The 22,894-nt window shown below is 38.1% G+C and overlaps 2 protein-coding genes across 6 annotated transcripts in view; both read left to right on the top strand.

The window, feature by feature from the left end:
* The window catches only part of LOC131778862 (myelin regulatory factor), a 29,733-nt gene extending 25,998 nt beyond the window's left edge, over positions 1 to 3,735 (top strand). For all 3 annotated transcript variants that reach the window (XM_059095332.2, XM_066171258.1, XM_066171259.1), the window contains exons 28-29: positions 39 to 144; positions 726 to 3,735. In XM_059095332.2, coding sequence (XP_058951315.2) covers positions 39 to 144; positions 726 to 905 — 286 coding nt within the window. In that variant the 3' untranslated portion in view covers positions 906 to 3,735. The remainder of the gene's footprint in view (positions 1 to 38; positions 145 to 725) is intronic.
* Positions 3,736 to 10,972: 7,237 nt separating this feature from the next.
* LOC131779000 (uncharacterized) lies at positions 10,973 to 16,995 on the top strand. 3 transcript variants are annotated; one of them, XM_059095510.2, is made up of 2 exons: positions 10,973 to 11,080; positions 14,551 to 16,995. In XM_059095510.2, exon 2 carries the CDS (start codon positions 14,653 to 14,655, stop codon positions 16,027 to 16,029), a length of 1,377 nt encoding a protein of 458 aa, XP_058951493.1. In that variant the 5' UTR covers positions 10,973 to 11,080; positions 14,551 to 14,652; the 3' UTR covers positions 16,030 to 16,995. The 3 variants fall into 3 exon arrangements, with proteins under 3 accessions (XP_058951493.1, XP_058951494.1, XP_058951495.1); XM_059095511.2 differs by having other exon boundaries at positions 11,046 to 11,090; XM_059095512.2 differs by lacking the exon at positions 10,973 to 11,080 and adding an exon at positions 12,324 to 12,570.
* Positions 16,996 to 22,894: the final 5,899 nt, after the last annotated feature.

Raw genomic sequence — 22,894 nt, 5'->3', positions numbered from 1 at the left:
TAACTGAGTCTAATACATAGCTGTTACATAATTTACAGCTCCACTAGAAGTTCATTGGTGTTGTTGTGTAACACGAAATGCAATCCACAGGATAGCTGCCAAGACAGCACGAATCCGCCAAAACTTGATACTGAAAAGGATCAGGTAAGATGGCTGTTTATTCACAAGTTCACACAGCATTTTTGTCTCGCCTTTTTTCTTATTTTTTAGGTTCCCCAGCATTTGTAAAGGTTTATTTTTTTAAATACTTTTATGCATTCTTGAGGCTAGTTATTTGTTAGGTGGTTTTTGCTGAAGAAAACTTTTCGAGGGACTTAATGTTACTCCCAGCCTGCAGAACAGTTTTAAATTTTTTCTTTTTTCAGGCGAACGCGAAGCAAGCGCAAAGCGCGTGTGACCCGCGAGGGAGGACGCGCTTCGTGCTCGCCTCGCACTTGCCTTCGTTCGACTGGAAAACGTACGTCTGTTTTGCAGCCTAGGTTACTCTAGGGCCAACTTAAGAGAAAAAAAATATTTCAACACATTTATATGTGTTTGATTGAGAGGAGTACTTGAACAGTAAAGTGGTTTGCGTTAAAAGTCAGACCTCTCGACCCGAAGTCTAATTTGTTAACTTTTGGGTCACCGGCTATTCCGCAGCGAAAGTTAAGGTAAATATCGACTTCCGTCTGCCCTAAATCTCATACCTTTGTCTATTTTTAAAATTTATTTTTTTGCTTTCATAGGACATATGGACAATGAGTCACAGATGGAAGCTTCCTGTTGCTTATTATTTCCAGAGTACGTATCATTTTCGTCTGGTATTGTCGCCTATAGCTAATGTTACCTGTACCACAGTTCTCCCGCCGAATGGTCCACTATTTCAGGACTACCATTTCCACTTCATACGCAAGTGCAGTAATTGATGTAACCAACAGTTACGTTGCCTAAACCATTTTTCGTTGAATATGTACGTGTTATTTTATTATTTTAACGTTCGGGTATTAAGTGTATTTGTGAGTTGGGGTCGCTTTGTGTGGTAAAATATTATTGCATAAACTATTTTTTTGCTTATTTAAATATTACTTTATCATTTTGTCGCGCGTTTAATAGCTTTTTCTGTCAGTTGGCGTCGTTTGGTGTGATACAGCTTTTTTACCGGTGTATTATTTCTCTCCAACTTCAATTCCTTTATTATAAACCTACGCGTCTTAGGATCAGTTCTGGAAACGAAATCTAACGTAGAGCACGGTTTAAGAGAATCGATGAACTTAGGAATTTCTCTATAAAAGTGGTTTTTTTCAGTAAAAGAATATCCTTTACATTTTTAGCTTCGAACCTTTTACGCTTCATAGAAAATTCTCAATTGAAAATAACTTTTGAGTATTTGCGTGTACTTCTGCTTCGTGGGCATTCAAGTGAAGGTTTTGTGTTGTATTTGTAGAGGGTACTGTATGTCGTGCTTTAGAACAAACTCGTGAATAGTCTCCGTAGCTAGGTATATAGTTTTGTACCTTTGTATTGTGTGTAAAAAAACCTGGTTTTTAACCTTCCAAGGTTTTTTTTTCCAAAACCAGCGTACGAAACAAATTAGTCGGCTAAGACCACGCCCCATCACACTCTAAAATTGCGATTATAATCCTTAATTTGTAAGGCAAATCAACTTAAGTGAGTGGTCGACAATTGTTGTTCGACTCTATGATAAATCTTGGATATATCTCCCACTTGTGAAGTTGTAGTTAAATATTTTTTGCTCCTCCATTCAGTCAGAAACGCTATGCATTCTAGCCAACTCTCAATATTCGTATAATTTGTTTTAAATCTGCATTCACATTTGTTAGTGTATTTTAATTATCATACATAAATGTCACTATTTCAATGATTGGTTAAAATTACGGAGGATTTTACAGCTGGCACTGTGTTCGTTACCTCATTCCTACAGACAAATGATTTTATACGTGTACTAGTAACGTCATACCCACAGACGTAAGCTTTAAAGCATGTTTTTTGAAAACAAATTCTCGATCGCTTCCTGGCGAGAATTTTTTAAGGCAGTGTAGTAGGACACTTTCATGTTAGTTTCGTAGTTGTTTACTAGATAGACACTAGTTAAACCTTACAGGTTTCGAAGAAGATTAGTTACATGTGTTCAAGGCTACAGCACAACCAAGTATTGGGAGTGTGGGTGGATCTGCTACCCCAAAATTATCGAAACAATCTCTTAAGTGGCATAGAAGCCGCTCACACTTTGCAAGTCTCCTTTGCAAATGATTTTTTTCTTTTCAAGTAAGTTACAATTGAAGTTAAGGAAGGGGGGGGAGGGGAAGGGCTAGGCGTTGTAGTTACTTTTTCGCAACCGTCTTTCTCCGCCTTTTTATTTTCTTGTACGATTAATCAAGAGCTTACCAGTTCCGTATACTTTGTTCCGAATCATTCGTTGAAGTGTTAGTTTGCTCCAGTGTGTACGAGCATAGAAGCAACGGCATCGTTGCGAAAGAGACTTAAGCGCATTCAAAACTGATGTTGTTGTGATTTAGATTAAGTCGTGTTGGATGAGCTGTTTTAGGCACAGTCAAACGCATTCTCATCAAATTTTTCTTAGCTTAAAAGGTTTTTAACTTGAAGGTGTATTCAATCAGGGGTTTCATGAAAAGCCTGTTATACCATCGGCTGCCGCTCATGGAAAACGGTTATTGAAAGCCCTTTGACTAACGTGCACCTAGAAAGTCAGTATCTGTGATTGGAAAGGAAGTGTCTTTTGTCATCGGAATTTTTCTGTTTATTTTACTTTTGGTGGCAAGAGAAATTTCGAGATTGAGAACAGTCAAAATGTTAAACTGGAAGTTATGTTGTAGACACCTACTAGAAAAAGTCATAGTTTTAAGTTAAGATGTTTTTATCTTAGGCACAGAACAGTTCTTTTTTTTGTTTGTTTTCATTCGTATCCCAATATATCATTCATTCAGTAATTTTATGGCATTATTACGAAATTAAATGGAAATTTTATAATTAATCTACGTAACGAAATAGTGGCGGTTTTATTGATTAAGCAAACCACGAAGTTCAAAAGCAAATCGATCGCGTTGTAAGTGATTGCTATCAGTCGAATTTAACATACTAAGTGACATAATTGGTTTTCATTCCTAGAGTTTCACGCGGCGCGTGAGCATAATTTTTTTCGCTAAATTTTATTCACTAGCGCGAGGAACTTCGCCAAAAGGAGAAACTGCTCATACACTAGTTTATGTTTCATGGAACATAAATCAATTTCTAAAACAAAGGAATAAGTTAACAAGCATTTGAACTTCGTGGTTCTAATAATTTTATAAACGGCCTGAAAATTTCTATCGTTAAAAATAATTCATCAATTAATTGTGGAAGCACCCATTGCTGGACCCAGTACCTGCCCGCGTCTATTTTGAGCGAGGGGCCTGAGTTAGCTATGGTGTAGGATTTTATAAAACTGGCTCAAGTCGATGTAACAAAATTCCACTTTGGTTCAACATACGTATATTGCTTTTTCCAAGGGGAATTTTAATGCATTCAGATGGGTCCGTATAAGTGAATATTATGTTGATGCACTAAATATATGGTAAATTTTGTACGCGTTCTTAGAAATCGAGTGAAAAAGAAATTGAAAGTCAGATACGATCTGTAAATAATTTGCATCAGAAACGTCAATTTTGAATTAAGTAACATAGAATTGTACAGAACGAATTTTTAAAATAAATTATGATTCATAAAATTTTAACAAGATTTTCAGAGGTAATGATTGTGTCCTGAGTTGTGGGTGACGTATCCTGTTCAAGGGAAGACAGCGGTCAAACGTTGGGTATGCGCATAAGGATCAAATTGGCTGGTCACGCAGCGATTTCCCGCGAAAATTTTCAGAGGAAAACTTAAATACTATCGCTGTGACACAAAAATTGTTAGAAATCTGTTAAAAGAAACTAAAGTTGGGATAAGGAAAACTCGAGACTTCGAACACGAAGCTTGCATGAAAGGTGATGAGGGAATCTTTGAAAACTATTTAGAGTTACAATACCCTACAAGATGAACTGAAGCATTAAGGTGAGTGGCTGTTTTTCAGTAAGATTTCGTGATAGCCACACACTTCATCATGTATACAGCTCTTGGATAAAGAAAAACAGATTGCCTTTGGGACTACGTCTCTGGTTTACAGTAGTACGGGTCTGTGCGGAATCTTAACCGTTTTTTCTCCAATTCTAGTCGCTGTTAATTGAAAGAGAGGACGTTTTTGTTTTGCTTCATTTACTAAATGCGATTGTGGTCAAACTACTCATTGGATCTTGCCTACTGGAAACTGTTCATACCCGTGCTTGTTTGCCATAATTTCAGCCTAATAATTTGCATCAAAGCGAGGTAGTTCACTGCCATCTGCCTATCTCCAAGATTTTTTGCCGCCCGAGGAAACTGAGCTTCGTAGAAAGAAATGTATCTACCGCGATGGACTTAAATTTGTCACCCTAAGCAATGTAACTGTCAGTACAAACTATAAGGGATTAGCTTTCATAAGAGTAATTTTGTACACCCATTCCTTCTGCAAACTCAAAACCAACCATCCAACCTGGCGCCTGCTAAACGATCACTAGCTTGTATTACACATTACACTTGAAAAGGTTTTCCTACAAGCTTGTACTGCAGACTGCTAATATGGCCTTATAGTTTTTTGTGTTTCTCACGACCAATATGACTGTCACGAAGACGTGAACCCGTCGAGTACTTAGAGTACTTCAGAAACTCAAGGAATATTTTCGACATTCCATCTTTCTCGCTCCTAAAACAATCATTAGCAGATTCCGGTTTCTGCGCCTAACTGGGGGCACTTATACTCGGAACTGACCACCAAGCCTTTGAAAAGTGGGCAAAGAGATGCTTAAGATGAGACTTTCTTTAGGCTATCTTTTTTTCTTTAAATGATTCATTAGAGGAGTGCCTTGGCGACGTTCCGTCTTGAAAAGATGAAGGGCTCATCTTACTTTAAACTAAGAACGTATCTTCACTCGGATTTCCCAAAATTCTTGTTCGCAGTTCGTTGACACACGCATGTCCATAGAAGTCCATGGATTTGTGACGACGCATAAAGGTGGCAGTAATTAACAGATACAGCCTCTCAGTCCAGCCTCTTTACTCCGCCGCCTGTGCAAGAGATACACTTCAGTAATCAAAAAGTCGATCTGTTGGGAAGTTCTGGCCCCGGTTGTTCGAAGGATGGATAGCGTTGTCCACTTGATAAGTCTCTATTCTGTGAAATGGGCAGTTCATCTGCCCTTTAGACAACTACACCTTAATTAATAACACGATTCTCTTTATGTATGGACAGCTCAAGCCAGTCAGTTGTGACTGATGGTGAGTGAGTGCCTCTTTCCGGTCTCCTTCCGTGACGCAATTCCTGAGGTGACGTACTCTTTTGGCGTAAGTATTTTGAAATGTGGTTCTCTTCGCCGTGGTGAGTGCGGATGCTCCACTTTGATTGGGTGATGAATAATGAAATGAGTAAATCAAGCAAAGCAATGACCCACAGAGGTGAGCTGCAATTTAGGCAATTGTAGAAAAGACGTCTGAGAAAATTTCAAGCTTCGACGATATTCGAACCCAGATACTTGTTAGGCGCCATTACTAACAGAGCTACGAAGCTACGCATTGGGAGCGGGGCACATTTTAGAGGGTTCTTCTATCTCGTTGTGATTAGCTTCCTCCGCGATCAGATCAACGAAAAATAGAACGGTCCAAAATCGGAAAATTGACATGCGCCTAAAGCAATAGCGTGAAATATTGGCATAAAGTGTCACCAAATTTAGTATTCATTCTTCTCTTTATAGCATAGTTCATGATTCTTTTAAATTTTGACAAAAATATTTAGAAGAAAAAATTCAAATAAAAATTCCGCGGAGATCAAAGGAAAGCCCGTGGAAATAAAGGCGTTAATTGTAAACCATACAGTAGTTTCTACGTAATTAGTTTATTGTGGACTGGTGTTATTTACAGGAGCAGAGCAGATGGAAGTGATAATTCTTTATTGAAAGTTTTCGAAACACAAATATTTTTTTTCACGCGACTATTCAAAAATTGTTATTTCCGTTTCCGTAAATAGAACCACCGGATGGTGCTTTTAGTTCCAAGTTATTGATCGAACTTTGGTGAAGAACACGAAAACAAGAAAGTTATAGACTCCAAAAAGAATTTACCATGTCCTTTACAAACAAGGCTTATCAAAATGCTTTTTAGCTCCGATTCTTGGTTTCAAAATCTCGTGGTAGCCGCTAAATTGTCTACTTTGATTTTAAGTGGACTCTGTGCCGCTACAATACATCTCAACGCGCAATATTGCACCGTCAGTCAGTTGTCAAATTAATTTTTTTGTTTTTATTATCAACTAACTGAAGCGAATCAGAACAAATGGGATCCAAGCTGAACCGATGTGAGCAAAGAAAATGTAGGCAGCTACTGAATAATGGAAAGACACACGATACTTTAAGCTTGATAAACTTTAAACTACTCTGTGGATGTAACATTAATTTTGGCTGTTTAAAAAAATGGCTGTTTATCATAAACCCACGTGGCTTGAATGTGATATTGCGACTGAATTGGAACAGCTGGTGCGTTTGGACGCACTTGGAGATATTCCAAGAACCAGTTGTCGTCATTTATAACAATTAAATAAGTATGAATGTAACAATCAGCCCCAAAATAGGAAATATCTGTTGTCGTTTAAACGGGGTCAATACAGTTCCTTTTTAGAGATCACCAAAACAGGAAGGTCGCATTGTTCACTGAGTTGGTTCTTTGGAATAATCGTCAGATTTTTCCACGAAGCTTGCCTAAGTTGTTCCTCTTCCTGTCTCGCTTTGTAGCGGTGTCAGAGGAGGTTTGAACTACTTACAAAAGCACAAACACAGTGCAATCGAAGCTTTATGCGACTCTCTTCGATCTTTAACTCAATCTGGCCTGTTCCCATTGGCTTGTTGCTGGCGGCGTTAGTGATCATGGCATGCTTTTTTCGTAAGCGTCTCTTCAGTTGTTTGAAAAGTAAACAAAACAGTGTCGAATCTGGAACGTATCGACGAAACAGCGAGTTCGACAGTAACACCAATAATCAAGGAACAATTTCTTCATCGACTGATGTGGAGGAATTCTCTAATGGACAACAAGATCGCCGAATTGAGGACTGGATGCCTCCAAACTCAAATAGCGCCATAAGAATTATTTCCTCTCCTTACAATGGTACACTGGTTCGCGGAAGCACAAATCAAGCTATAACAAGCGACCAAGACTCGTACAGTATGGAAATGCCTCCACCATCATACAGTTCCTTGTTTTATTGTCCACCGCCTAAATACGAAGATGTCGTGGTGAGCGCACAGTGAGAGTTGATAAGCGCTGGATGAGAATTTTTACTGAGAGTACGAGGAGCTGTATTCATCTGCAAAAACAATGGACTAGCAAGATATGTATTATAGTTTTGCATCTATTGATCACACCTTAAATTATTTCAAGAAGAGAGTATGAAACGATTTTTTATAGAGCTTATTTGTAAATATTTTTATCGAGGCGACGAACCATTGGTAAAAGAAAATAAGAAGAAAAAGGCTTCGATAACATCAAAGAAGATTGGAAGAAGTGAACTGTGAAGGAGATCAAAACATTTACATAATCATGATGACAAGTCAAATATTTTTTACAAAACAATTCTACTTTTGCGTGATCGTAAGAGGCTGATATTGTTGAGGTCAAGTGTTCCCATGACATTTTCGTACACAACGGAGACAACATTGTCTAATTTTTATGCCAGTTTGAAATATTCAAAATATCGCGGCCACACTTAGAGAAAATGATTATGAAAGAAGAAAAAAAAATAGGAAAAGACTTTTAAGCTCAGATGAAAAGCTATTTAATTTATTTTGTTTCACTGTACGCAGCGTTTTTAATGAAGTAAAAGTTTCTTTAGTCTATCATTGCGTGACTTACAAATCAATGTACGGACGAACTACCAATTCAAGTCACCAGGCGATTAGTCGCCGCAGCAGTTATTTCCAACAAACAGCTTTGCATGTATTGCAAGTCGCTGGGACTAAGTATGTCGCTGAAATAAAGGTACCAAAGCCAAATTGAGTCTTCGCAACCTGTTGGGACATATTATTTTTACAAAAATCCTCATCGTTTCACAAAGCGAATTGTTGCCACGGTTTTTTCGCGCTGCCTATCACAGTTGTACGTGTCCAGGTGTGTTTTGGCATTAAACTCTTCAACTACTAAAATTTGGAATTAAATTCTCCGTTTTGTCTGCGAGAAATTTACCGCAACTTCAGCTCTAATAATTTGGTTATAAATTAAATTTTATCCTGGCCTTAATTTATGTTATTTCATATCATCACTTTTCTACTTTTAACCCTTTAACTCCCAGAAGTGACAAACATGTAACTTCTCCTTAAGATATCCATACGGTTTCTAGCAAACGGTTGATGAGAATACTCAAACTTATCAGGAAGTTGTTTTCTTGATCTTACACCAAATTCTCGTGACTAATTTACAAGGAATTATGTAACAGCAAGAGGAGAGAATTAACAATCAGCTCTTGGGAGGTGATGGGTTAAAATGTCGCGATATTGCGAGTAGTAATTAACTTCAGTTAGACTCTGCCGGAATCGACAGGGTCAAAAATCACGCAGGAGCATCGGAAAAGCGCGACTCTTTAGCTACTGCAGTTCTGCAGACTAACAAATATCATTCACAGACTGAATGTAACATAATGCATACGCAACAGCTAACTGTTTTTTGTTTAACAAGTAGTGTGCTTGAAAGTAATGTCTGATTATCGATTATTGGAGGGAACATCAAAACTATGACACCGGCAAACCCTGGCATTGTTCCACATTGACAATATTGACATCACGTTAAAATAATGAGCAAACGTGAAAAAAAATCGTAAATATTAATTCACGAGGTGTTGATGGCGCATTTTCCATGCTAAAAGCTTTTCACATGCTAATACCAAACCTTAAAACCAAATTCAAACAAATATCGTTCAAGATATTATAATCCCTTGATATTGTTGCAGTCATTTTCTTTCGTGATCTTAGCACTTTCATTAACAGCGCATCCAAATAGAAGGAACACCAAATGAGGACATTAGCGGAAGGAACTGGACCCAAGTGCGTCCGTCCATTAAGTAATATTTGTTTTTAAAAATTTATTTGTAAGGAAGCAATTCTCCTACGATCAGACTGTTCTTAAAGATTTTAAATCAACAGAATTGCCCAACGACTGATGCCTAATATCTGTAAGTAAAAATGATTTATAATTTTTGACTGTTAAGTAGACAAATTATTTTGAATTTTCCGTGACTTAAAGGCTGTTTTCTTTAAAAAAAAAAAAAAAAAAAAAAAATTATTAGCCGTTGACTGAATGAAATTGGTTTTTAACACTATTTCATTACCTTGTCAAACTAGTTGTTGTTGCTATGGTTTTATTTACGGAAGACAGCAAGGCTTTGGTTTGGTAATTTCTGGAGTGCATCTCGATTTGGCGTTTGGTCGGTTGTGATCGACTGATTGTCGGTGATGATTACCGAAGCTCATGGAGGGGGCGGGGGATGTTTAACGTGACGTAAACCACAAGGGGTGGGTGAGTTAATTCAGTATCAAACTGCCTGAGAGGGCTCAGTGAATTTTTATTCAATTTGTGGAGACATCATGGCAAAATCGATTATTGATAATGAATCGATAAATGTTAGTAAAGCTCATCAAAAATATCCTAGCAAAGATTTCGGCAAACTTTGCTAACAAATATTGAATGTGCCGAGGCTATCTTCAAGTTATAAATCGTATTTACGGACGAGATCCTTGTTGCCTTCCAGGAACACCAACTGAAAGAAGCATGGAATTGTGGTACTGATTGGCAGAACTCAAAACAAGACTGAGAAAGTAAAACAAAAACCTGACAAAAAAATGATGCATATTGAAAGAAAAATGCAAAAATGAAAAAAAAAAAAAAAATTAGTAACTAGAGGTATATGATGTAATAAGTTGCCCACTCACTCACAAAATGTTCCCTTAAAAATTCAGTAAGTACCTTTCAGATCTCTGTTTGTTTGCAGTCATTCTTTAAGTGCATTACATTGCTGGTTTTCTTTTACCCCCTATAATTTTTATCATTTGACCTGACTTTGAAGCAGAATTATGTGATATGAATGTCTGTCACATTTTGTTTGCTCTCACGGTTAAATTTTCCGCTCTCAGGTTCAAAGGCAGAGGTAAAACCGACTTCAAAGGTTATTTAAAGGTCGTATTCTTCAAAACATACGTGTTTCAGACATAGGAAAACTAGGCGATTTCAAAACATACATGAATCTATTGTTAGTAACAGTTCAGTAATGTGTGTTTTTCGTTTCAAGGATCGTCCTGAAAAGCAAATACGTCAGAAGATCGTTGATTTAAAACAAATTAATGCTTACCGCTTGCACTTAAAATTACTCGTGTTTAAAATTGTCTTTGCATGTTTTTTCTTTCATCTTTTACAAAATAGAAACTGACGCAGACAATGGCACGACGCTGGCTTTGCTCTCATCATTGTTGATTTTTTTAATCTCCTTTTGCGTTTTTTGAGGGCCAAGAGAATACCTACGAGAGAAAAAAAAAGGAATTTTTTGTGGTAAAGATTCCTTTACCTTTCGTTTTCATTTTAGCCGGCTTAATCAATATGGAACCAGAAAAGTTTTTAGTTGAGTCAGTAGTTGCATAGCTTAATTTGAATAAAGAAGTGAAAATAACAAATGTTTTGTAGCACGTTGGTCTTCTGTTTGTGTTAATGTCTGTTTTGTCAATAGAAGTATTAGCGAAGGAGAAGAGCTTTGTTCACATAATTGAAAGTGACCAAAACCTTCTAATACACCTGCGGGTTGGAGTCGTTTCCATGGCAATGACATCGCCTTTGCATAAAGTGACAGGTGAGACCATTACAATTTTCATTAAGGCAAGAATACGTGTGACTGTTAATTTCGAAACCGAGCTGGCTGAGATAGAATTGACTTGGAAATCAGAGGCGAAGAGTGTCCAGTATTTCAGAGCTTGAATACTTGGAAGTAAGTTTAGGTAAAATAGTCTCGAAGTGTGGCTGTTCAAACAATAGTATTTAAGTGTTTCTGTAACTTTTAAAGTTTTTCATGATAACAGGCCAGCATTTCTGGTACGAAGCCATCTTCCCATTTATTCTAATAACAATGCAGGAAACCTCAATGTTTTAACGTAGCAAAAGTTCGGCTGATTTTGCCGTCGTAGTTAAATAAAACTATTACGTTTATAATTACCGCAAAGGGTTTAGCTTTAAGGGCCAGAGGCACCAAAAGTCGACGAAAAATTTCGACAAATTGCTTGGTATGGAATTTCGTATCATGTTTCTATACATCGACGAATATTTATCGTCGAGGTCCATTTTATCGATCGTTCGATCAATAATTTTATGCAATGAAGCTGGTTATACAACAAATTTAGTTTGAATTGACTGGATTCGACGAAGCTTTTAGTGATCTTGAAAGTGGATGTTAAATTGCTAACTGTTCGAGACAGGTGTAATGGAACCAGGTTCCGATGATATTTTTAACTTCGGCTCGTCCCTTAACAAATTAAAATTCAAGTCTTCGTAATTTAAACTCTATCAAAGTTGATTTCAATTATTTGGCTAGCATTGCCACAAAGAAAGGATCTGAATAGGTATAAATATAAACATGGTTTTGATATTGAAGAATTTGTCAATATTGAACGGGAATAGAAGTTGAAAAACCATCTGTGTTGAACTACTGTCAACGTGCAAAGTACAATTGTCCTATTTGTTTTGTGCTTTGCACAATTAATGAATGTTGCCTTGAATTATTTCCAACTATGGTTACGATCTTATCGGTCATGTCGTTATCGAGCTCTGTTTGTTTGCTGCATAGAAACATCAATATATTTTTTTGTGAGTGTGTTTTTTTTGCCTTCTGGTGTCGGTTCTGTATATATTGTGTAGTGTTGTACCTTCCAAAATAAAATAAATTCTGTCCTGAATTATCACTTGATTTATTCGGGGCATTTTAGCCTCTGGGGCTGTCGAGTGACAAATGTGTTGGCCAGTAATGGCTTTTCTTTCCGTTTTTTTCCGCCCTCAACGTGTGCTATGCGTGTGCAAAATGTTTGCGATGTGTGCGCAAAGTGCTTGCAATATATGTGTGATGTGTGAGTGATATATGTGCAATATTTGTGTGATATATGTGTGATATGTGTGGGATATGTGTGAAATATTTGTGCGATATATGTGTGATATGTGTGCGATATGTTTACGAGGTGTGCAAGATGTGCGTTTACATGGTAAAAGAAGAATTTAAGCTCCGACCAGCCATTAAACCCTTAACGATGCGATGTCCTTCGAGGCTCAGTCGGTGGTAATGCAGTATACAATTTATTTCATATATAAAATCTTGCCTGAAATCAATTCTATCTACGGGGACACAGAGCCAAGTTACATTTTGCCTCGATCCCAACACGAGGCTTTGCAAGTCGGTTGCAGTAGCTCTGGACGAGCACCTGGGAGACCCAGGTACAAGCTAAGTTAAAACTTAGTTTCTTAAATTAAGCACTTCTTTCTGGATTATTTTAAATTTATGTTTGCAAACGAGTTTCGATTCGTCAATAGTCATCTGCAAGGTCAAGGATTATTCGTTTTTTTTAAATAGAATTCGTGTATCCAACACGCAAAGGGCAGATTTCAGGCGACATAAGAGCTGCACTTTATTTTCACTTGAACAAGAAATTCTTCTGTTATTGTTCTTGTTTTTGAAGTCAAACTCCTTTCGGTTTTCAAGCTATATTACATGGGTTATCCTGTACAAAGAGGATATATCTTCAACATTTCTCGACATAATTCTCGTCATAAGAAAAGTTTTATTTTAATCACATGGCATTTCTTCTGATTAACGTTCTAATGTCTCTAGAAGCCGAAAATAATTTTCATAACGTTTACAAGACGCCGATTAATTAATGTGCTATTACAATATTCTCCCAGCTACCATTGGGTGTTAATAAAAACTGTTGCCTCACAGCTACAATCAAATTAAGGCCCGCAAAACATAGGACGCGTTTTTGACGCATCTCACCTGGTAATTGTGAAAAACTTCATCTGCCTTTAATGATTCATTAACTTGAACTTCTTTAAAGACATGTGGACAGCAATAACTCTAAGAGCTTGTCTGCTCAGTGTACAACAAAATAACAGAGAGAAGAAAATGAATCCGAACGCAGAGCGCGACCAGCAGGGTCTATGAATTTTACCAATTTTTTTCCCCCACACCAAGACTGCGCTTCATTTCCCACTTCTGTTTCCTTTACTTCTCCCCTCTGTCTGTCATACAATTCTTATGATGTTAGTTCAGAGAATTTGGTATTGGATCAACTAATAGTAGTCTAATTGATTTTTTTCTTTACTCTCATTACCTGTCGGCTCGTTATTATATTGATATTGCCAGAAGAAATTCTGTTCTGGTCATTCATAGTAGTTAAAGAGTTAAAAAGTCAGCTTGCGAAAGCCAGATCAAAATCTGGTTTCTTCCCATAAACGGATATGGGCGAAATTTTAACTTTTGATGGTGGAGCTCTTAGTTTTTACCTGGTAGCTTTTTCTTTCTGATTTATTACAGTCTTATTGCGTTTTATTGCATCTTCGTGTTTTATAGTTTATTTACCCAATCGAATTCGATCTATTTATCTATTCTCTTTTCTACATATTGCCTTAAATTTTATGAATGTCAAGCTTTCGTTTGGTCCTTTAGCTCTTAAATGTAGTTTAATGTACGTAATAAGCGCCAGCTTTTAAAAATTCGTTATGGTGGTCAGTTTGCTTCTTATAACGCGTCGGTAGATTCGGGTGGTTTAACTACTTTAGACATCTCTCAACGGTTTGTTTTACGGCTTTTTGCGGAAGTTTTCGACCTCTCTTTTGGTAAGGTGCCTTAAATTTTTCCAGATCCTGTTAGCGGTGTGAAAACAGGTGACTCTCATACAAAGATTCTCAGCTAACATTTACTTGTGAAGTAAGAAATAACCGAGTGAGATATATCGTGCCGGTTAAACGACTTATTTTAGCACCTGCGCGTCATCTCAATATCATACCATGACGCCTACGCAAAAAGTTCTCAATTAGTCGATGTAGTGAAGGCAACGGAGCTGATGTTTATCTTGTAATTTTACGTGAAGGAGTAATTCTTAAAACGTCTCTCTTAGTCACGGACGCTAAAAATATTTTTTTCATCGTCTATAAGAGATTTTCCGTTTTTAACATGAAAAAACGAGAGAGGAAATTAAAACTTGTCATTTTAGGGAAAATTTCCCTTTCTGACGACAGGAAGTCTAACTTGTCGGCTGGTTGATGTTTGTTAATGCAAAGAAACTAAAATAAAAGTAATAAAAATAATAAAAGTCACGTTTTTGACGTACAGCTGGCTTTAAAAGCAGCCTAATTGTTTTTCGATCTCTCAAAGAGCGAAAGAAATTCAACTAATTGCGAACGTTTGTTCTCTTTCAGAACGATTGTACCTATGCGCCGTGCTTGGTTGCGGCGATCTATGCCGTTTGAGCTCAGCTTTGTTTATCAAAAATATGCTCAGATTTACTTCTGATTACAGTCATGCCCATTTTTAGACGCAAACGCTTCTGGAGCAAAGGTAAAGAGGGCGCTTACATGGTAAGTTCGGATGATAATGAATCATCAACGGGTAAAAACAGTCCAAGAAATCGCGCGGGATCTTACAACTCCGATCCCAGGGGCAGTATCGGTTCTGCTGGCAGTATAGCCACGCCTGGAGGATCTGAAGATGCTAGGAGCTATCAGCTATCGAGAGCGGGCTCGATAGCAACTCGTTCCGTGTCCAAGTCACACCAGAATGGTTTGACAAGCTCTGTAGGGTCGTTGGACGATGACATTGAAGTGTGGGACTCCATCTCTGTACAAGAACAAACCGTTCGGCTCCTTGGTAGTTTCAGGAAACCATCAGTGACAATGCAGCAGATTCAAGTAGAAATAAACGAGGATAAGCTTGCTCAGAGCGGGAGACAGGCTGCTAAGGAAGAAGAGCGTCATGTAGATCCGATGGATGCCGAAACGACGGCTCATGTCAAGAAGGTTGTGGCCTCCATCTTACGGCAGTACAGCGAGGCTTCTAGCGACTCTGGAAGCTCCACAGCTGAAAACTTGGAAACTGAATCCCCCATTTTGTCCGACGAAGAATCATCGGACGAAGAAACCGAAGACGAGTTTGATTTGGAGGCGCATGTCAGGAAAATCTGTAAACACGACAACGGAAGTGACAGCGAGTCGGACGGAAACGGAAGTAACAACTCGGAAAAAGTATTTAAAACTGCCGTCCGTAAGGCAATGAGGAAAATAAAGCGAGAACGATCAGATGAACTAGCCGATTCCGATAACGGATCCATGAAGGGTACGGAAAACGAACGACCGCCGAATAGCGACGGTTCTTCTTCAGAATCTAGCGACGAAAGTAATGACGATGGTAACTCCAGTGGGGCTGGCAGCTTTGAAATGGCACGAGATGTGGACCCTGAGATCCAAGAACTCATGGACGGTGGGCCCATTATTCATCCAAACGGAGATTCATCCGACGCAAACAAATATCGCACCATTTATAAATGTTTCATGCCCGATGAAGGAAAGATCGGTTCCAAACAAGATCCAATCGCTAATCAATCGGAAGATACCGGAAATCCTCCGACGGAAAACCACCGTGAAGATAACTTGGCCTCAAGTTTGGACGATAGCAAAGCACAGGACCTTCGGTGGCCGTTTTCCAGTTTTTATGTGAAAGAAGTACGTCACGAGGCGTCAATCCCAAAGAATTTTGAAGCGCTGCCGTCCTATCGTTCGACCCCAGCCAGCGCGGCGCATCCTGGCCGAAAGAGAAACGTCATGCTGGGACGAGTCTGGTGGGTAGAATGGTGGGCACGGGAGGATACAAAAATGAAATCAGGCGCGGATACTCAGCAGTGACAGATGTATTACGAATGACATTATGGTAAGATATGACTGAGACAAGGATAGTACCAATGCAAACTGGTGGAATCTGAGTTGCCAGAACGTGGCAAGGAGATTCTAATAGCTAAATGTAAACATTAATTTTCTCTAAATTGAATATTCACGGAAAGGCTCGTCTTTTGACACATGTGAAATGAAAGAACTTACTTTAGGAAAGAAATTAATATTTAATGTTTATACTCAGGTGTGTCTGCTGAATGTAAAAACCAATATGTTTCTAAATATTTTACGAATGGCGCGTTAATTTCAACGCATTTCAAATTTTTTTGGACTTAACCCTGTAACTCCTAAGATCATATTGTTAAATCTCCCCTCTAGCTGCTACAGATTTCGTTGTTAGTTAACTACGAGATTTTCGTGTTAGATCAAGATAGCTACTTCAAACTGTTAAATTCTCATTACCTGTTTAGTGGATAATCTATGGATATTATGAGGAGAGGTTAGATGTTAATCACTTCTGGGACGTTAAAAGGAAAGTTGAATCATAGAAGCATATCTATACATTTAACGACACCACTATTTCAGATTTATCTAAAATACTTTACGAAACGATAGATTTTCAGTGAAATGTCTTAAATTTCGATCAATTCTTGGCGTCGAACTATACAAAGAATAGACCTAATGCATGAGGAGCCTACTTCTCGTCGTGTTTTTTAAACTTCATGTAAAAAAAAATGGATGGTTCTTATCCCGTTACTAGTTTATAAATTATTTCCCAATGTTCTGATTGTTGAATATTGGAACTAAATGAAAATGACAAAGCGTGTATCGAGGGAGTGGGGTGAGTGGGGGTGAGTAGTATCTCAACTAAGAGCTTGATATCAAAACAGTTTGCGCCTTACATCACGTTCACATCTAGTTTTTCATGAGACGAGATGGTATGAAGTGCCCATTTTGAAATGTATGGAAACACTTGGAAACACGTTAATGTTAATATTACTTGAATTTAACTTTCATGATGTTCTCATTTTATTTGCTCAAACAGCGTCTCCAGCTTTTACTTTATACATTAGAAGGGAAGAGACAATTCTTTCCCCACTCCTCCCCTCTGCCGTCCCTACCACGCCTCCACCCCCATTCCCATTCACTAATTCCACAGGCGGCCCAAGCTCCAGCTGTGCGATAATCATCTTGCGAAATAAGAGCCTTGGAGAAATTATAAGAGTTTGCATGGGAATATTTACGACCGCTCTTAGGAAAAAAAAATTCTCACCTTACTTCCACAGAGCATCACTTGTTATTTGACCGCTTACTATGTTGAAAAGAACCATTTTAGCGAGTTATCCATTTCTTGGTTTACTACGTAAGAGAAGCCCAATGTTACACACTCCATTTCCGAACGCCCGATCCGAGAAGCGAGAAATCCAAGCTCAGAATGACCGTGCGGCCACAAATCCAACGCATAATCCAAGCATATATACTGTAGTTTAATTTCAATTTACTGCAAATTCAGTCCTCCCCGTGAAACCGACGCAAAGTCGCAGTTTGCTTCAAAATTTTCCAGTTTAGTCGTTTATAACGGCCCGCGTACACATTCATCGCGACACACGACTGTTGAAAGCAGCTTAGTAACCTTGCTTCCTTTGCAAACTGTGCCTCACCGGGGACCCCACCGTCACTTAGCACCCGTGGTTCTAAAACAATCTATTGACGCCAATTGACGGTGTGGTCCCCGGCGAGGCACGGTTTACAAAGGAGGCAAGAGGGTTACCAAGCTGGTTTTCAGAAATGGATAACTCGCTAAAATGGATTCTGTTCTTTTTTTTCCTCACAGCTGGAACTTGGGCTGCCTGTGCTAGTTCCAACGTTCTCACCCCCATCATAAACCCAAGATGGCGGCAAACTGTTCTGCAGCGGTGCATAAGAGTTAACTCGGCATGTGGCACTGTTTTCGGCTTGCCACAAGTTAGGGGGGAAGGTAAGTAGTTTTAAGTTTAAGGAAACCTTTATTTAGAATTAAAAATTGTTTTCATCTCCTCAAGACCATTAACTCAAAAAGCGAATTTTACAAAACACCTGTTGTATTGGTTTGTGAAATAATGTAGTTTTCAACAATCTTCTCCAGTAAATTTTTCGCACTGGTTGAGAGAGTAGACCTTCAAACGAAGACATCAATGGGCAGAATGCCTATTGTTCTCGCAACGTTTACTCGCAGTGGCGAAAATATCATAGATCTGTAATACTAGCGGTGAAGCGTAAACAGGAAGGCTTTCATTAGTCGCAGATCACGTGCGCTTTCCTCCAAAGGGAATACTGCCTTAGCTCATTAACTTGTCAAGGTGGAGCAAAGAAACAAAGGCTTCGTGACGTTTTGTTTCATCTTTTGTTTCTGACATCACACTTAGCGCGCACACTCTGGTTATCGCAAGCGTTGAATTTGTAATGACCATATGCGTTCGATATTTATCGTAGAAAATTACTTGTTCATATCTCGCCAAAACTTAATCAACACACATTTCGCTTCAGCGGGTGTTTGCTATAATTTCCCACTAAGAATTCGATTGTCTCATCGAAAAATTTCTTTTATCGTAAATGAAGCACAAAATTAAGTCTCTGAATCGCTCAAAGTTTTTTCGAAGCGAACGAAACAGAGCATACGATCACATTCGCTATTTTAGGATCACAGTTACTATCGAGCTTTTTATGCTAGTGCTATCTCTGGACTGGAACTGATCATCAGCTCCCGATCGCATACAGATTGCAGGGCAATCGGGGATTCAGTTAGCTCTGAAAAGAACCGGCTCCCGATCACGAACAGCTTGTTGGTCGATGGACGCCGTCATGATTTGACTGAGTCTGTAATTGAGAATAATTTTACAAGCGAAAGGGTTTCAGCAATGAGCACTGTTTAGTTTGACAGGCTGCATTGTAATTCATGGCTGGGCTGAAGACAATAGCTCGCTTGCTCAAAACGCGCCATTTTTGAACGCAACTTCGACTACAAAATTTTCAAACTGAAAAGGATAAAGGTTCCCGTTGGCCAATTTTCAAAATTAAAACGGTTTCTTTTAGAGAAGAGATTGATCTATCATTTGCCGTGTGTTGATTTGTCGTAGGTAATAGGAGTTTTCATAAAATCGCTCTTGAAAATGACTTTCCTGCTAAAAATGACCGGATTTTGAGTATTTTCAAGTGCAAAAGGATAATCATTCTACCTCATAAAAATCGTTCATTTTAGGTGTAAATTGTAGATGCAGCTTAAATCTTCAAAAAGCCGTGCGTTGATTTAGAAGCAAGCTCTTCTTAAACTCAGAAAAATGAGTTTTACGAAGCCTAATGGGCCAATTTTGGCCCTTTCTCCTGTAATTTAGGGCTCTTCAAAGCGAGGTTGCAAAAAGGATGGAAAGCAACGTTATTTTATAACGTAACGAAGACTTAGTGACAAGATATTGTAACGCCATCGAATATAGAGGAACTAAGTAATGCAAAATTTTGTGACTTACCGCACGGTATGACTGTATTATCTAAACTGAGACTTAAGCTCATTATACACTTAGGATATGATGATAGCAGTAAAAAGTAATTAATGCCAAGTGTACTGATAGTTTTATATTTGATTTATATTTGGACCACAGAGAGGCCTGCTAACCACTTAATCAAAACTATGTCAACATTTGAGAAACAAAATACCATCAGTGAAACGTGCTCAATTTTTTTTTATGTCCACGGGAATATGAACCTAGCAGTTTGTTATATGAGAGGACCCAAAAATTACGTGCATCGTCCAATGCTGATAACCACCAATTTTCGAGACTTTTTTCATGGTTGGATGAAATGAATGAGTTCTTGGGAGACGTTTGACAAATTTGAAGGCTAACGATTCTGATATTATTGATGGAAATATCCAGCGAGGGAAGAAATCCCGAGAAAGAACACCTGGTCAGTGTTAACTAACATTGGGAGTGTACTTGATATTTTTAAATATCTGTCATTTTGAAGTCGTGTTCTAAATCACGCACTGAAGTAGAGAAAGTTTACGCTGGTTTCAAATGACATTTTACAGACCATTTTGGCCGAATGAAATTTCATCCAATTTTCAAGTTAGGAAACATCGAAGTCACCCATTTAATAAACAATTTCAATATCAGAGAATCTAGCTTTACATATTCAACTGAAGCAAATCCACATTGAATCCGCATGAACTGTATCATGCTGATTTAAGTCTTTGTAACCATTCATCGCCACGTTTTCGTCCGTGGTTGTACCAAATAGCACCAATTCCTTGTAATGATATATATTGAACTTTGTACTCTGCGTTGATTGAAACTGATGATGACAGAGGAATTGTCGCAACAAGTTTCTCGGAATCAAATCATTGTGTTGTTCTTAAGAATTTCGAGGAAGAGAGCAATTTTATTTTGAATCGACTTTGACGAAGGCTTTGTCATTGTGATCATCCTCAGGTAATGGCTCAGAGGGAAACGGAGAGGAAAAATTCTCAAAAGTCTTAATGACTTGGCTCATCCTAAAACAAAACCAAAGTTATCACAATGACTAAACAGAACGAAAGAAAAGATCATTATGAGCTAATAAGAACTTAAACGAAGTAGTGACAAACTGCCTGAAGCGCTGGAGAACGCCAGTGACCAATCCCTGCGGGGTTTATTTTTACATCTCTTTGTTTAGAAAGACACAACATGTCTTTATTAATCAAAGGTGTTCTCTAATAATTGTCGTAAGCTAAATTAACCGCGATAACTCGTTTATGTCGTGTAAAGAACTTAACAAGAGGAGGTAAAAGATCTCACGAAGGTGAAGTCCCAGGAGAACGTCGCCTAGAAAATCAACTTCCATTTCCCCCGAAAATTTTGCCAGAAATTTGATGTAATTACCGTTTCTGACAGCGCAAGATCCCACCATTAGCCTAATATGGAAATGCAGTGAAGACTGATTCGTCATCGAGGCTTCCGCTCTAAGAGTTCACAAAATTTGGGGGTTTCACGTTATTGTTTTCATAGAGCGGCTAAGAAATGTACAAAACAGTTTAAAACGCACATGTTGGACTGTTGTTTTGCGCATTAAATCTTTTGTTTCGCTACTTTCTCATGGGCGTTGCTGACGTCGTTTTCAAGGAAATTATCACGTAATATTTCAGCTTCGTGACTAAACACTCTCTCGGTTGAATTATTCTTATCTTCGGTGACGAAATAGGTCAAGGTTTGACCTGAAAGTCTGGATTTGTTTAAAATAATGCCTGCACTCACACATACAACTTTATTTTTTCTTTTTCTCATTGATTAATGGTCAGCAGAAGTCCTACAACGTTGACACAGGGTGGAGTCATTGCTAATTCGGGAAACACTAATGAACACTTCTCATCTTACAATCTCTTACGTCTTTAAATGGCTTCTATGGAAAGTTTTCACAAACATTTTCCGCCTTCTATTCTAAAATTTGGCCAACATTGGTTTGCCCTTATATACTTTTACGTCTTCTACTTTCACTCCCACAGCAAGTTACGATAATGGTTTTTGTATTGCCGGGGAAAAATCATTCAATGTTTACAAGATAACCACGGACGCTAAAATAAAATGTAATGAAGCTAGAAATTCAACTGCGGATGATAAATAGGATGGGCTCTACATGGAGCGAATAAAGTGAACAAATCCTGCCAAAGGAGGGAGTGAAAGCATCGCGTTAACGCGGTGTTTCTCAAACTGTGCATTTGAATGTTTCTAAGAGTTGCTATTTTCGAACGTTTACAAGTACGCCAAGTAATTAAGAAGAAGTACGGATAACAATCAATAATCTGAAGTATTTGAACAAATATCGCCCTAGTATTTAGTGCTTGATTATATTACAGATAATATTCGATGAAAACGTGGGTTGGTGCCTTGTCGTCAATTGTTCTAGTGTTTTTATAAATTAAAAATATAAAACTACTTGAGATTCTTGTGTTTTTTCTGATCATTAGACTTCAAGCGCATCTCAGCTTTCCGTCACAGTTTTAGGTTCCTGAGCCTGAATTTCTCTTAGTCGTTCAGGTGGAAAATTGTTTTTTTAAGTACACAAACTATTAGTTGACGATCTAAAGGGTCTTTTCCTTCAAAACAAACCTGAAAAACCCTCATTGAATGACCACAGAGTGACGAAACATATCAACCTCTGCATTCAAGCGCAGACACACGAGCTCAATACAAGAACCAGATGTTAAAGTAGATTGCCTTGAACGGTGTATTTCAACCTTATTTGGGTTGCATAGTCTGTAAAATCATCGCCAAAAAGGCTGGTTTCGTTTCACCTGTGTTGTAAAATGATTTTTAAGGATAGCATGGGCTGGTTTGATGTCTGGAGATAGAGTTCAAAACCAAGTAACCATAGTAAATAAAGAGGTTCTTTCGATTCTTGAACTTTATAAAAACGTCACTACAGCATTTGCAGAAATTAATCAACAATCTCTACATACTTTCGATTTTCATGTTGTCGTATTTTATGTACACTAAACTGCAATCTGTGCGTTGTGGTCCAATTTCTCACTAACTCGGTTGAAATGGGATAAATTTGGATTAAATAGCATAATATTAAAGAATCACAAACAATTTGCAACTTACGGTCTATAAGACTCAGTATTCTAGGTTTTGATGTTCAAACTACTCTCAGTTGATAATACGAAATTACCCTGTTACAATCGTCGTTAGCCCGGATTTAATAATAATTTTCAGTAAGTCAAAGATTCCAAGAAAAAGGTCTATTCCTCCTAAAATGATTCGACGTCGGCAAAACTGCTGGGGAATCGTCATCATTACCGGTTTTAGTAAAATTGAAGTTAGTTATATGACATCAAAATTCCCCGTCAGGTAATGTTGAAAATAGGCAACGT

The sequence above is a fragment of the Pocillopora verrucosa genome, chromosome 8 (genome assembly GCF_036669915.1).
Source record: "Pocillopora verrucosa isolate sample1 chromosome 8, ASM3666991v2, whole genome shotgun sequence".
Classification (NCBI taxonomy): domain Eukaryota; kingdom Metazoa; phylum Cnidaria; class Anthozoa; order Scleractinia; family Pocilloporidae; genus Pocillopora; species Pocillopora verrucosa.
This window is presented reverse-complemented; position numbering and strand designations above follow the sequence as displayed.